The sequence below is a fragment of the Emydura macquarii genome, unplaced genomic scaffold (assembly GCF_026122565.2).
Source record: "Emydura macquarii macquarii isolate MOO-44397 ecotype Brisbane River unplaced genomic scaffold, CSIRO-AGI_Emac_v2 contig_509, whole genome shotgun sequence".
In the NCBI taxonomy this organism is placed as follows: Eukaryota; Metazoa; Chordata; order Testudines; family Chelidae; genus Emydura; species Emydura macquarii.
The window spans coordinates 330,674-346,435 of record NW_027130646.1 but is presented as its reverse complement, the minus strand read 5'-3'; the positions used below and the strand labels follow the sequence as shown (position 1 = coordinate 346,435).

Here is a 15,762-nt window from a genome sequence, read left to right as displayed (position 1 = left end):
TAGAGGATGCAGCCCCCTTCGCTTCTAAGCCGCCGGTTTGAATCCAGCTCAGGGCGGCAATGATTTACAGTCAACACCAGCCCAACCGCTCAGGGGGCCCGGCTGACGTGATTCTGAGCATCTCAGCCCAGCGGACACGCGCTCCCAGGAGAAGCCGGGCTGGGGGGAGGTCTCAGCTGAGGGGCCAAAGAGCAGTGGAAGCCAGCCTGCCCGCCCCCGCAGGGGTCCACTAGGGCTGGGTGGCTTCAGCAGGCCAGGGGAGAAGGTGCAGTCTAGCACCTGCAGCGCAATCTCCGGGGCTGTCCTTAGTCCCGAAGGAGACACAAAGCTGCCACTGAGGCAGCGGCCTGGCGGTAATTAGCCAGGGGAGAGGAGGAAATCCACAAAGGGCGCTGGCGGGTTGGCAGGGAGGCCGAAAGCCTGCCAGGGGAGGGGGGCTGCTCCTGGGCTCTCACGGGGAAGCGGCTGTGCAATTAACGCTGGCCCTTCTCCGTGTGGCGCGAAGGGAACAGAGTGTTCTCACCACAGCACAAAGGCACCATGCACCAGGGGAGGGAGCGGGCGTGCTCAGCGCGGGCACGTCTCCCATGACAGCCAGGGCAGCTGCCGGAGCTGAAGCGTGTTTGCAAAGAGAGGAAATGGTTCGTCCAGGGCCAGCCCCTCACTGTCTCCCAGGCCGGGAGGAGCTCCCCCGGGGGGAGGCAGGCAAGCAGTCAGGGTGCCCAGCGCACCCAGCCCGGCACTGCACAGGGAGAGGATCGTGGATGGGGAGGCAGCATGGGCTAATGGTTAGACCACCGGGCCAGCTTTCCCATGTGGCTTTGGGCAAGACCTGAGCTCCGCCCACCCTCCAGCACAGTAGTTTGCAAATACTTTTCATGCCAGGTCGTCCTCCCCGCTAGCCCCCCCACTCCAGAACTCCCGGGGCCTGGTTCTCGGCTGGGATTTCCCAGTCTTGCTGCTGTCCGAGCCCTAAGACTTCCCTGGACCGGCCGGGGCGGGTGGGATTTCTCCGCTGGCTACAGGGCAGATGTAGAGTGGCATGACTGCAGGCCACGGGCGCCGTGCTGAGAACGGAGATTACCAGACCGTTCTGCGCGCCCACACCGTGCAGCACAGCGACGGGCAGATGTAGAGTAGCACGACTGCAGGCCACGGGCGCTGTGCTGAGAACGGAGATTACCAGACCGTTCTGCGCGCCCACACCGTGCAGCACAGCGACCGCTGAGCAAATCCCCACGTGCTCCCTCCTCCCCACCCCCCACGAACTGTCCTTGCAAATCTCTGCGTTTGCACCGCGCCGCAGAAACGCCCGGCACCGGAGCCGCGCTGGCGAGACAGGATTTTGAGAATCACGGAACTGGCCCACAGAGCGACAGGAAAAAAAACCCCCGCGTCATTTCCTCCATTGCTACCGCGTGAGCCGACATCGGTTCTTCCCACCGTACCCAGACCAGCCAGGGTCACCGACAGAACCGGTGCCAGCTGGCGCAACCCAGAGGATATTTTCCCCTCTCTGTTATGGAGGGATCTGCACAGATCCCAGGCGTTTGCGAGGAAGGCGGTCGTGAGCGGATGACAAGCGTGGCTCGCGGCAGACGGGTTTGAAATAAAAGCACAGAGTCGGGGGATGTGCTGCCTGGCTCACGAAGGAGACGCAGGATTAGCAGGGATGCCAGCCTGAGCCCAGACTACTCCAGGAGGGTTTTGCTGAAGCTGCAATGGGCGTTTCTGCCATGCAGGAAAACTCTCCAGTCCCTGAGCTCCAGCTGCATCTCTCTCCCGGAGCCCAGACATCGTAGTCTCCCTGTTTTATTAGGAAGTCGGGGCCCAAATGGCCGGCTGGCAACATGCCCAGAGGTCACTAGATTCCAAGGCCGCTAGCAGCCGCCGTCAGCACCCATGCATCACCTCACTACCATCCAGCACGGCCGGGCTTCTTCAACAGCTCTCCAGCCACACCCCACAATGTGTTGGGAGACCGTCCCCAGCTGCCCGAGCCACTTGAACGATAGGAGAATCCCCATAGTAGCAGTAGAGGGGCTATGACACAGTTACTATCTGGCACGCAGCCCGGCCAGGACGTTACGACATGAACGTCCCCTTGGCAGAGCCGTGGCAGAGAAGGGAGCAGCAGCAGTCACAGCAACTGGGGGAAAACAGACGCAGCCCTGGAAAACCGTGATTCACCCACTTTTCATCATCAGAGCTTAGCTCCGCCTCTTAATCCCGGCCAAGGAACTGTGCAGAAGGTTAATTCCCAACCCCCACCTTCCCGTCCTCCCCACTCTCGGCAGGGCGGGAGTCAGCGCACGGCAGCCGGGGGGGACATGAACACCTGCTCATGGCAGGTTGCTCCCCGCTGCAGGGCTGGCCTGCCCCCGAACCGGGATGCTGAGCTGCCCGTCGGGTCAGCAGGAGCCGGGAGCTGTCATGGAGCGGCAGGGGCGCCAGCCCAGGGCCAGGCGGGAGAATGGAGTGGGCAGGGGCAGCGTCCCGGTGAGGTCCACAGGCATCCAGCCCCAAGGGCGAAACCAGCAAAGGTGGCCCGAGGGGCCGATGGCAAGGGAGGCCGTCCCACGAACAGTGCCCCGCACACGACACACAATCTCCTCCCACGGCACCCGCTCACTGCTGGATTCTCAGACCAGATGTGGGCATCCGTAGGGAACCTGGCAACCGCCTCTGTGGGCAACTCCCCCGTCGGACATCTCGCTGCCCCCGTCTCCCTGGCCGGCCGGCGGCCAGTGACAATTCTGTGTGGCAGGGAGTTTGGACGGGCAGCCCAAGACCCGGGGTGAACTCATGACACCCCTGCAGGCTCGCGTATTCACTCGGCCTCGCTAACGCCGTCCAGCTGGAGCCGTGCTACACAGGCCTGGGAAGTGAAGCAGGGCCCGGTCAAGTCACTGCCTGGATAGGAAGCCTCTGAAACACCGCCCAGGCGCAAGGGGGAGCGTGCCAGGCCGCTAGAGGTGCACCGCCTACAACGGAGATCCTGCCCTCTGCGTGCACGTTAACCGTCACCAGAGTCTCCGCGGGACAGCCTGCACGGTGCCGCCACGCAGTGAGATCCCGGCATCTCTCGGAGAACAGCCGGCCTGGTCGGCCCCCCGCATCCCCACCCGCCAATTGAGGTTACACACAACAAAGGGATGGAAGGACTGGCTTGGGCAGGCTGGGTTACGGCACCGGTTAACCAGCGCTGGTGCTTCTGGCTCCCCCTCCCCTTCCTCACGATGGGTTACCAGCAGCCACTGCCCAAGACTGGCCTACTACAAACACCAAGTATGACTTCACGCTACCTAGCACCCACTAGGTGCAGAGACAGGCAGGGATTCACTCGATACTGCCGGACACTGCCCTCCTGCAGCCGGCTGACCTAATTCAGATTACAGTTGCCTGTACTAAGCACAACAGTGGGACCTTCCTAGCAGGAAACGGGACAAATCCCTCCAAGAAGACATTGCACCGGGCCCAGCATTGAGACCTGCCCAGTGAAAGGACGGGGAATATTCATGCCTCTGCTGCAGGAGAGAGCAATCAGCCTTGATCCAAACACCGGAACCGAACAAGTTTGAAGGACGTCCAGAGGCCGCTCTGAGTTTTGTGGCTGGCCTCTATTGCTGTTGTAATACACGGGTGTATGTGTAACACTGCCCTCTAGTGGATGGAATCAGAAATCCTCCACTGTGTGTCATAGGCCCAATACTGCTAATTCATGGGGATTCTCCTTTAGCAAAAGTGGCAGGACTCTGGGCTTTTGAAGCAGGTGGATTTGAGTCGCCGACTTGCTGTTGAGAAATTCTGGGTGCAGCTTAACAGCAAAAGGGAGGGTCCCAGTTGGCCAGAGATTTGTTAGAGAGTAATGGGCTGAACCTACAACATAAAAACAGCCACACTGGGTCGGACCAACGGTCCATCTAGCCCACTATCCTGGCTTCCGACAGTGGCCAATGCCAGGTGCTTCAGAGGGAATGAACAGAACAGGTCATCATCAAGAGACCCATTCCTTGGCGCCCATTCCCGGCTCCTGGCAAACAGAAGTTAAGGACACTTCAGAGCATGGTTTTGCATCCCTGCCCATCCTGGCTAATAGCCATTGATGAACCTATCCTCCATCAACTTATCTAGTTCTTTTTTGAACCCCGTTATAGTCTTGGCCTTCACAACATCCTGGCAAGGAACTCTGGCAAGGAGTTCCACAGGTTGATTGTGCGTTGTGTGAAGAAATACTGCCTTTTTTTTTTTTTAAACCTGCTGCCCATTCATTTCATTTGGTGACCCCTAGTTTTTGTGTTATGAGAAGGAGGAAATAACACTTCCTTCTTTACTTTCTCCACACCAGTCATGATTTTATAGACCTCTCTCATATCCCCTCTTAGTCGTCTTTTTTCCAAGCTGAAAAGTCCCAGTCTTATTAATCTCCCCTCATATGGAAGCTGTTCCATACCCCTCATCATTTTTGTTACCCTTTTCTGTACCTTTTCCAATTCCAATATATCTTTTTTGAGATGGGGCGACCAGATCTGCACACAGTGGATTTATAAAGAGGCAATGCAATCTTTTCTTATTATCTGTCCCTTTCCTAATTTTGTGACTGCTGCTGCACATTGAGGGGATGTTTTCAGAGAACTAGCCACAGTGACTCCAAGATCTCTTGCTGGAGCGGTAACAGCTAATTTAGACCCCACCATTTTATATCTCGAGTTGGGATTATGTTTTCCAATGTGCATTCCTTTGCATTTATCAACACTGAATTTCAGCTGCCACTCTGTTGCCCAGTCACCCAGTTCTGTGAATCCCTTTGTAACTCTTCGCAGTCTGCTTTGGACTTAACAATCTTGAGTAGTTCTGCATCATCTGCAAAGTTTGCCATCTCCCTGTTTGCCCCTTTCCCCAGATCAGTTATGAATATACACGTGTGTAAACTCGGCCAAAGCTCTGAGCTGGACCTTGCAGCCCAGAAGCCTGGCACTGGAAGGCGTCTGGCGTGTTGGCGCTGACCCTACATGGGCTCCAGCAGATCCTCCAGTCCCAGCCTACTGTGAGTTAAGTCGAGTGTACAGCAATTGGAAAGGGGGCTTGCTGGGGGGATTAATGATGGAGAAATGCCTCCCCGTCACGCTCCCTGAAAGCAGGCGCTAACACCTTTTGTCCCAGAAAATATACCAGCTTCCTTGGAGCAGAGACAGAGTACATTAGACCCTCTGGGAGCGAGCTGGCACGGCACGTAAAATCACCAGGCAGCAGGCTTCTGGAGGTGCTGAGCACCCGTTCTAAAAGTCAATGGGAGCTGCAAGTACTCAGCACCTCCGGGCGGGGGAGGGAAGAGAATCAGGCCCGGTGGTTATTGTAAAAGGACAAAAGACACAAGCTAGTACAGTCTGGGGTTCGGGCCAGGAGGGAAAGGGGATGGCGAATCGACATCTTGTGGCGTATGAAGGGGGGCAGCGGGCTCCTGAATGGCCCCCAGCGCCATCCCGGGGACAAGCAGACAAGGCAGCAGGAAGGCAAATGAGTACCCCCACTTCCACGTTTGGACACCCCCAGGGGTTACAAGATGCCCACTTTCCTTTGGACAGGACCCCATCCACACAGAATCGAGTCCATTTCACAATCAAAGCCTTAAAGGTCATTTCAGGTCCTGACCCATCTAACCCGGCTCATTACAGTCACACCCATCACTGGAGCATCCAAGCACCCGCCCCAAAGACCCGCTGCCAACTGCAGGGGGTTTTCAATCCTGGGTTCTGAGTTTTCTCCCCATCCTGCTGCGCGTGAGATGGGAACGGCGGATTCCACAGGAGACGGGACCCAACTGCTGTGGGACACACACTGCAACCAAAGAAGGAACTGCCGTCTCGTCTCTTTCAGCTGCAGATACCTTGGGTTGTACCCGCAATTCCAGTTAAGGAACAGCCTGTGTCTAGCACTTTACCTAGTAAACCAGGCCTGCACCCCTGGGAGGCAGGATCACACCCTCACTTTACAGAAGGGGAACAGAGGTTATGTCTACACTGCAGTCACTACACTGGCCCAGCTCCGGTGCTGTCGCGTAGATGCTTCCTACATCAACCGAAGGGATTTTTCCATCCATGTAGCAAGTCCGCCCCGCCGAAGATGAATGGGTCAATGGAAGAATTCGTCATCAACCTAGCCACGTCTACACAGGGGGTTAGGTCAAGCTAACTGCATTGCACAGGGCATGAATTTTTTCACAGCCGTGGGTCATCTAATTTTTAAGTGTAGACCTGGCCTGAGACACACAGGGGTTAAGGGACTTGCCTCCGGGCCTCAGCAAATCAGTAGCAGAGTCAGGAGTGAAACCGAGGGCCCCCATCTCCCAGTCCTGTGTTTATTTTACCTTAATTTGGGGGTTTTCCGTCACTCCCATCACTGAAATACCTTTCAGCAAGAGACCCTGCCAAGCAATTTAATTCAATCCCATTCAATCCGGCCTGACCTCGGGCGAATCACGTCACTACTCCATGCCTCAGCTCCACCGTCCCATCTTTCTGCCAGTCTTTGTCCCCTCCAGCAAATCCTGCCAGGCAGGGACAGCCTCGGGCTATGTCTGCGCAGGGCCCAGCCCCCTGGGGCCCTGATCTGGGCTGGGGCTGGCTCTAGGCATCAGTCACAGTTAGACTAAATCCCACTGCCCAGGAGAGGGGTTTCAGGCACCAGGGCACGGTCAAACAGCTCGGCTTGGGCACGGCGGCCGGCTGTTCTACCAGCAGTTGCGTGCAGGGGTGTAGACACACACACACACACACACACACACACACACACAGAGTAATGGCCTCTGACTTTGTCCAACTCTGACTGTTTGTCTGTTCTGTACAGCACCTCGCACACTGGGACCCTACTCCATGCCTAGAACTCCTAGGCCCCCGCCATACAAATAACCAGGAGCGACAGGAACCGGGGGGGGGGGGGGCGGTTATTCCGGCCCCGATCTGGATCCGGCCTTCCGGCCGCTCTGACTTTACCCGAACCGAACCCGACCCGCTGGTCGGAGAGCCAGTCCCGCCCGGGGCAAGCCCGGTCCCTGCGGAGAGGAGCGCCGGGGGCTCGGGCCGGAGGGGGAAATCACCGCCCGCCGCCGGTCCTTACGCGGCACGTACAGCCCGGGGCAGCTAATGCAGCCCGGCCGCAGGCAGCCCCCGGGCCGGGGCCCCTTGCCCGGTCTCCTCTGCACAGCCCAGGGGCCGCCAGGCGTTGCGCCTCCTCCCCTCCGGTGCCCACCCCCGTGGCACCCGGGCGCCCACCCCCGTGGCACCCGGGCGCCCACCCCCGGCCCGGCCCGGCCCGGCGGGGCGCGGCGCTGCACACTCACAGCACGCAGAGGGCGTAGGCTCCCGCGACGCTCTCGCTGTCCCGCACCAAGAAGCTGCCGTCTCGCCCGGCTCTGGCCAGCAGTTCCTCCGCCGCCGCTCGGCTCAGGTCCCGGTGGTACCAGAGCGGGGCCGGGCTGGCGGGCCCCGGGCTGGCGCCGCTCGCCCCTCCGCACGCCATGGCCGCCGGGCTCCCCTGGCCCGGCCCGGCCCGGCCCGGCTCGGCTCAGATTCCCAAGGGACCGGAGGGCGGGGGTGCAAAAAAAAAAAAAAAAGTCCAGTCCTTGCAAAAGTTCAGTCCCCAAAACGGCCCCGGAGTCTGGGGCGCGGGGACCCCCCAAATCAGAGCCGCCGGGACCCCCCGCGAGTCAGGGGCGCCCGGGCCAGGGGCAACCGCGGGGTAGGCGGAGAAGCGCCCCCCGCCCAGCCCAGCGCCGGGCGAGCATCACCCCTGGGCAGCCCGCAGCCTCCCCGCTTCCAGGCCGGGGTCCGGAGTCTGCGGCGTCCTTCTCCTCCCGGGGGTGCGGGGCAGCCCCCCTCCGCGCAGCCAGCCCCCGAGCCCGCCTCTCTCGGCCCCAGCGGCCCGGCCCGGCCCGGCCGCCCCCTTAGTTCCCGGCCCCCCCGCGCGGCGGAGAAAGTTTCCTTCCCCGCCTGCGGCGGAACAAAAGGGGAAGAAGAAGCAGAAGTTGCCAGGAGCCCGGGCGGGGGCTGGGCCGGGGCCGCCGCCTCCAGGAAGCCCCCTCCAGGCCAGCCACTCCGCAGCGCAGGGCGAGGGTTCCCCGCTCCGACATCACCCGGGCGCGGGCGGCGGGGGGGCGAGGATCCCGGCCCGATGGGGCATCCAGGCAGCCCGGGGGGAGCCGCCGCAAAGTTGCTCCCGAAGAAACAAAAGCAGCCGCCGCGTGTTTGGGGTTTTTTTTTTAGTTTGGGGTTTTTGGGGGGGGGGGGTTTCCCCTTCCCAAAAAAGGAGCCGGGGGCCAGGCAGCCGAGCGAGCCTAGCTCGCGGTGGGGGCTGCCCCCGAGAAACGAGGGTGTTGCTTTTCCCCCCCGCTGCTGCTGCTGCTGCTCCTGGGGATTGTTGCTGCAAAGTTCTGCTGGGTTCCCGGGCCGCCCTCCGCTCCCATGGCAGGCGGCTCACGCCTCCTTTCTGCCGGGTGTCGGTCTGTCCGGCCGCCCTGGGCTCTTTCCCCGTTCACAACGCCACGTCCTTGCACCCAACTCTCTGCGGGCGCAGCTCAGCCGCCTTCCCTCGGGGACTGTGCTCCGAGTCCTTCATCTGGCAGCAGGCAGGCCTGGCTCTGCAGAGCAGATCGGCTCGTCTCTTCCTGCTAAATGCAGTCCCCGCCTGCCCTTCCGAGCATGCCTGCCTGCTCAGCCTGTCTGGACGGAGGGAGAGGGAAAACAAAACCTCCCAGGCCAAAAAATGTAGCTAGTGGCATAATAAGTCATGAATAAACTTCCTAGTGCAGCCCTGCATGACAACTGGTGTGTGTTCTTAAAGGGACAGTGCCTGAGTCTTTGGTTCCTTTACTGGCGGGGCTATCAAAACGCCTTCAGGAATAATAACCAACTTCCTAGAGCTGTGTTTGTAGCACCTACCTAAGAGATCTGTGTAGCGCCAGAGCTTGCCTCTCTCATCAACAGAAGTGAGTCCAATAAAATATAATACCTCTGCCACCTTGTCCCTTTTAGCGCTACCGTCACTTTCCACCAAGAAGGATCCCAAAGCACTTCTGTTTAAAAGGATCTCTGCATGCAGCTGCCGTCTCTGGGGTGGATTGCTGCTGCAGCTTATCACCAGGGATCCTAGTTTTCTGTGAGTAAAAAAACCCTCAACATTTTCCAATAAAAACCCCATAAAAATCTGTGGTTTTCCACCATTAAAATTAAACACTGAATTTTAGTTTCCTTAGGTACCAGCTGAACACAATGTTGTATTGATATACAGTAGAATCCCGTTTATCTGAGCCTTCATTATCCATCTCTCAGTATTAACAGAACCACCAGCCGCCGGGGGCTGACCATCCAAGCCCCACCGCTATCAGCCCCGGGGCGGCTGGGGGTTGGTTAATACGGAGAGCCGGATAACGGAGGCTCGGATCAACAGGATTCTACTGTATACGTTTTTATTTTTTCACAAAATGTCAAAAACTAAAGATTCTCTGTAAAAACACAAACCCTGAATTTTTGGATTTCTAGGATCCCGGCTCATCACCACCCAGCCCCTGCTTGCGTGACCTTGGGCAAATCACTTAAGCTCTGTGCTTTGATTTCTCCTCTGTAAAAGGAAGATAATAGATCTGGCTTGTCTATTTAGCTTGCAAACTCTTCACAATAAGAACCGTTTTGTGCTCCGACATGTTTGTACAGTACACAGCTAGCACAATAGGTCCCTGATCTTGGTTAGTGGCACAAGATGCTGCTAAATAAATAATCACACTTCGTATTTGTTTAGCGCTGACAATGTGCTCACCACAGTATAACAGAAGTAGGCAGGAAACGGTTTATTTCCTCCCATGAAAAATGTTGATGAAATTTTAAAAACTGTTCATCAAAATTTTTCTTGCCAAATTCCTCAGGATTTTTGTTGAAAACCTGAAAACCAAACAAACAAACCCAAACCAATCAGATTTGGCGTGTTGGGCAAACAGTTGTGGGTTTACCGAAAGTCTGTGCTCCAGCGGCTGAAATCTTTCCGTCTTACCAAAAACAAAGTGGTTTTTTTTTTTCCCCAACAAAAACCAACCCCCAACCCCCCCCAAAAAAAGAAAAAATGGTCAAAACCAAATGTTTCCTGGGGAAGTTTCCATTTGGAGAAAAGAGGGTTGTTGGGGGGTTTGGGTTTTTTTGGAAAAACGTTTGGAGTGAGAAAAAATGTGACCGTTTTGACCGGTCAGTACACACAAAGCCAGTCACTGCTCAGAGGGGCACATGCAGAGAGAGAAGACAGAGCAGCCTGGGGGTTGGTTGCCAATTTTGGTTGCCCGTATTCCTGGAGGTTTCATCACGTGACATAATCTTTAATTAAAGATGAATCTTCCATTCCTGGAGCCTCCAGGATTCTCCAGAGGAGAGAGAGGGGAAGCCGCAGCCCAGCAGGGTGCTTGGTGATGGGAATTACCCCTCCCTTGGGTCCCAGGGGTTGCGTACCTCTTGGATCCCTGTTGATCCCCTTCCCCAGCTGAAGAGCCCTGGACAGGCCTCCACGTCCATGCTGCCTCCTGACCAGAGGGAGCGTGTCACGGCTGCTTGATGAGTCACGACCCCTCTATGCCAGGGATGGAATCAATGCAATTGTACCCCGTTACCGGAGCAGTAAATTAGGCCAGGTCACGTCTGCTGGCATAGCTGTGTGGGGCAAGGGGGTGACCCCTGACCTGACCCCTGGTGTAGACACAGTGATACCGGCGAATCTGCACTATTGTTGGTATTGCTTATTTTGTACCAGAGGAGTTGTGGGGGGGAGGGCTGGACCAAGTGCTAGTGCAGACAAGACTTTAGCTGTATCTGCAATAGCACAGCGTTGCCAGTATCAGCTGCGTCCACACTGCAGACAGGCGGTGTGACTGCGTGTAGACGTAGCCAGCCAGCGTTGCTCTAGCTAAGTACGCACCCAGGCCACTCAAGCCCGGTGCCCAGGTCCTGGGCGGGCGGGGCTAGTCCATGCCGTTGCAGCTTCATTGCAATTGTTACTGCTGTTGTGTGAGCTAGCTAGATCAAAGTTTGCCTGGGTACGTCTCCAGGTGCTGCAGTCACACTCCCGATTGCCGTGTCGCCCCACCCTAGGAGTACAGCAGGCCAGCATGGCCACTCCAGCAATGCACGTCCACACAGGGTGTGCTGCCCCCGGTCTCTACCAGGGCTGAGTGCAGGACTCCTCCACTCCTGGAGACAGTGCCCGAGGCGAGGTTCAGGACCACGGTGGCGAAGGGATCTGAGGCCGCCCAAGGGCCCTGGCTTGTTTTCTCTTCGTGTGTCCTCTAGCCTTTTCCCCAGGGAAGCAGCCCACGCCGCAGCCATGCAAAATGTAAATGCGGGCAGAAGAGAAAGAGGAAGGCAGTATTTCAAAAGGCAGCTGCAGGGAGCAGTCGAGCGAATCCCCCGCTCAGAAAGGGAGAGCTGCACAGCGAATTTGAGACTCCGGGTCCAGAGCCAGGCAGCTGCGAAGTTGCAGATCTCCTCTGGGGGGAAAGGAAGTGGGGTCACTGCAACTTCCTCCGGGCTTCCCGCCTCCCATGAGCCAAGTGGGGCAGGAGGGGACAGACAGCCGTGAGACCTGATTTAGGGAACACATGCTCTAGAGGTTGCCAGAGAGAGGAGTTCCCAGGAGGCAGCAGGTTCTTGGGGCACCCAGCACTGAGGGGCACCTGGCTAACCCCTACCCCTAGCGAGAGGGAGCCTTGCCCGTGGTGGCTGGGGCCAGCTCCTGAATACCACGGCCTGTCAGCCACTCAAACACCCTCCTCTGGGCTGGGCCAGTCCTGGCTTTGCCTTGCAGGTTAACAATAGGCCCACCCCAAAGCCCTGAGTCCCTTTGAATCGTTCCCTGTGGTATCCAGCCCCTGACGCTGGCTACTCACAGAAATCCCCCGTCTTCTGTCCCCAGAGGAGCCATGTGCCCCAGTTTTTCAGTTTTACCTTATGCAACCTCACCGGTAAACCACACAGCTCTTGCAGTGAAACAAAGGCAGCTTTGTTGAAGGAAATATAGAGATTCTACTAGAACCGAGAGAGAGCATGTTGGAAACAGACGGTTACAATATAAAACAAAATCACAAAACACAAACCTGGGTCTACACTTATCAATGGTTTCCTTGCCTAGCTAATACAGTAGGTTTCCACCCCCCCAAAGCTCAGTCTGTTGTGGAGCTGACTGGCTTCGCAGGAACCAGGATCCAATTTTTCATGAGAACACCCCTGCCCCTCAAGAAGTTCCTCAGTGAATGGATCTGGAGGGCCTTTTCCCCCTGTGTTACACTGGAACAGTCTTTGGTCTCTATTCCTAGGCAGGGCGATCGCCTGTCTGCTGTAATGTCCCCTTTTCACCTCCAAGTGGTGTCGATTGTTTGCAGTTGTCTCTGAGGGTTTCCATTCCCAGGCTTGGGATGGAGCAAGACGGGACAATTCAACCTTCCATTATATCCCCGGCTAATCCGGGCCGGGTGACAACTCCCTCCTGCTAGGATAGGCCATCACCGAGACACACTATCCCCTGGTGACTAATTTCTACTCCAAATCCATAAAGCACTCTGTAAGTATACATTATTCCTTAAATATTACCCAGACAGACATCTCGCATTGGGTCTTGACAAGTCACGAGCTCTCTGTAGATACCTTACATGTTACTCTTTAGGGGTAAATGTCCTGCAAGACGTGTGTTTGGTGTAGTGAGTTTGCCAGGTCTGAGGTAGGAGTTGCTTGCAAAGAACAAGGAGCCTCTGTGTCACAACAGCCTAGTGCTCATCCCAGGAAACTCCACAATACCTGGCCCAGAGTGGCCCTACAATAACACACCAGCGTGTGCAGCCCCGTGCTTAGCAAGACAACCCTATGAAAACAAATTAGTGTGCACAGCACCAGACAATAACAACAGCCACCAGGGTGCGCAGCCCTAGCTCGACTCTATGATAACAAACCAGTGCATGCAGGCCCTACAAAAACTAACTACTGTGCACAGGCCCAGACCACCCCTACCATGACAAACCCCGGAGTGAAGCCCCCAAACTTCCACAAGACCCTACAATATCAAGCCAGCGTGTACATTTCCAGAGTGACCCTACAAGCCAGCGAGACCAGAAGAAGGAAAAACGTTTCAGTAAAGAATACGGATTTCAGAATCGGCGCACGCTGCTGTTCCCTTGTGCTCCCCCATTGGTCTGTCTGGGGCAAGGTGGGTCCCTTGTCTTACCCTGTTGTGGGCAGGCACCACCTTTCGTTCTGTGTCTGCACAGTGCCTCAGCGCGGGGTCCTGCTTCGTGGCTGGGGCTCGGAGGCGCTCCCGGAACACAAAGAGAATTAAAACAGTGGAAAAGGGGTGGGGGCGAAGCTGCCGCCTCGTCTCAGACCAAGGAGAAGCTCACACATTTTAGTCTGTTGGTTGACAAACTGGAGCTAGTCGTATACTTATAGATTCATAGGCTTTAAAAGTCATCAGGGATCAATGTGATTGTCCACTCTGATCTCCTGCGTAATGCAGGCCAGAGAAGCTCACCCAGTGATTTCTGCCACATGCCCTGTAACTTGTGGGTGACCTAGAGGGCTCCGTTATATCCCAGGCATGCCCACCCTGTCCATCAGCTTGGCATCTGGGAGGCCTCCAGCACCGAACAAGGTCCGTTGATAGGATCTCTTGCTTGCCCTGCACTGGTGGGCTGCGTTGCTTTTCTACTCTGCTCATTTTTTTAAATCAGAGTCTCACGTGGTATGAAGTCAAATGCCCCACAAAAGTCTGAGGTCTGGTTTACGCTTTAAAGTTAGGGAGACGTAGGTCTGTTGGTTGAGGAGGGGGGGAAAAAAACCACATCCCTAACTGACGTAACTATGGCAACCTCACTACCGGTCCAGGCCCAGCTGTGGCAGTGGAAGAATGCATCGGTTGAGGTAGCTACCGTCGCCCAGGGAGGTGTTGTTCCTACAACACTTTTCTGTGGGTGTAGGCTGCATCTATGCTACGGGATTATCCCAGCATCGATGCGACGACCTACCTATGCCGGGATAGTCTCTGTAGCACAGACATACCTGGAGCCTGTCACGTGAACACCGTTACCTTTGTCACCCAAACTTGTGATCCCGTCACACAACAACCTCCGGACTGTTCCGTAAGGCCACGGAGAAGCACAGTCAGCTCAGAGAGGAGCAACACAAGTCAACAGGCGGCGCCTGGGGAGAGATGGGTTTAGGGGAAATCAAAAGCACTAACCCGTGACCCGTGAGCGCTGAGGAAGGCTGAAAAGCACCGGACTGACGTTCTGGATCCTCGCCATCTTCGTCAGCTGCTCCGTGTTGAGTGGCAGGACAAGATCAGAGAGGAGGCTATTCAAAGCTGATCTCAGCACCCGCCTCCGTCAGCGCCGGGTGGGTTTTGGCAGCTCTTGCTATTGACAGATGGCTGGAGAGGGACATACACTGAGCAGATGGCCGGAAGGACCTAGCCAGAGATCGAGCCAAGATCGATCTGCAAGGAGAACACATCCCTTTGGGATTTGCCATGAGGATGATGAACAGAGCCAAACTCACACAGCTTGGCGGTGAAGAGCTGAGGGCATGGTTGTCAGCGCGGGGGGGCCGCAGACTACGTCTGGTTGGGATGGTTTAGTCGGGGTTGGTCCTGCTTTGAGCAGGGGGCTGGGCTAGACACCTCCCGAGGTCCCTCCCAACCCTCATCTTCTCGGATTCTGTGATTTCCAGCGGGGTCCACCCCGCCATTCGAAATTGTTCAGAGGTCCGCAGATGGAAAAAAAAAAGGTTGGAAACCACGGGGTGAAGGGCCAGGAGAACCCAGCTGATAGATGCTCCAAAGGGAAGCGACCCAGGAAGAGGAAGAATTACTTCAGGAGGCGCCAGGGGGTGTGATGAGGAGCTGCAGGGTGGGGTGAAGACGTGGGTTGGAGTAGCAAGGGAACTTCCTGGCAGCGAGATGGATGCAGCTGTGGAACGGTCTCTCAGGGGAGAGGGGTGAGGACACAGCCTGGGACGCCCGGTCACACCCACTGCTGCTTACTACGGACGTTGTTTTGCGCTGACTGGGTGGCATGACCCGGATTCACAGCGGAGGCTCCCTGAAGCAGTCAGCTCTGCGGCGGGCGGGGGCAGATCTTCGATCCTCGCGGCGCAGGGCAGGCCTGCCCCGTCCTATCCTCCTCCTGGGGCATCCGCTGACTGGGAGCAGGCTCCCCTCCCTCAGCCGGACGGGGAACGAACTCGGCGAGCGAGGCCGCAGAGCTGAAGGCAGCGGTTGCAGCCTGCCGGCCCGACCGCATGCAACGCCGGGGCGATCGCCTGGCACATCCTGGCGCTGCCTGGCGTACGGAGGCTGAGCAGCGCACGCCCCAGGCTGCGGGGCCCGCTCACCCCCCAGGACGCCGAGTGCACCCATTCCTCTGGGCCCGCTTACCCAGCCTGCAAGCCGCTCGCAGGAGTCGCTGCCCTCGAGATGTTCATCAGTGTTGATTGTATGCCGTCACTGGAGTGGGCCCTGCAGTAGGATCGCTTCCCCTTTGAGCTCTTGAGTCTCCCTCCATTGAAAATATCTGCCCCCCACTCCGCCCCATCCCCACCCGCCCGTGCTGTTACATCCCCTTTGCTGCTCTGTCCTCTTTGGGTGCTCGGCGTGGAGGGCTGTCACAGCTGTTGTGACACTTTGGGGAACACTGATGCTTATGAATTGCATTGGGTGTGGTGAGTAACCTTGATTGTAAACCCGCAT

The 15,762-nt window shown here is 57.1% G+C and overlaps 1 protein-coding gene across 1 annotated transcript in view; it reads right to left on the bottom strand.

Annotated features, from left to right (window-relative positions):
* Positions 1–8,704, bottom strand: part of INPPL1 (inositol polyphosphate phosphatase like 1) — a 72,538-nt gene extending 63,834 nt beyond the window's left edge. Inside the window, exon 1 of the mRNA XM_067539079.1 lies at positions 7,340–8,704. Within this exon, the coding sequence (XP_067395180.1) occupies positions 7,340–7,518 (179 nt within the window). The 5' untranslated portion in view covers positions 7,519–8,704. The remainder of the gene's footprint in view (positions 1–7,339) is intronic.
* Positions 8,705–15,762: the final 7,058 nt, after the last annotated feature.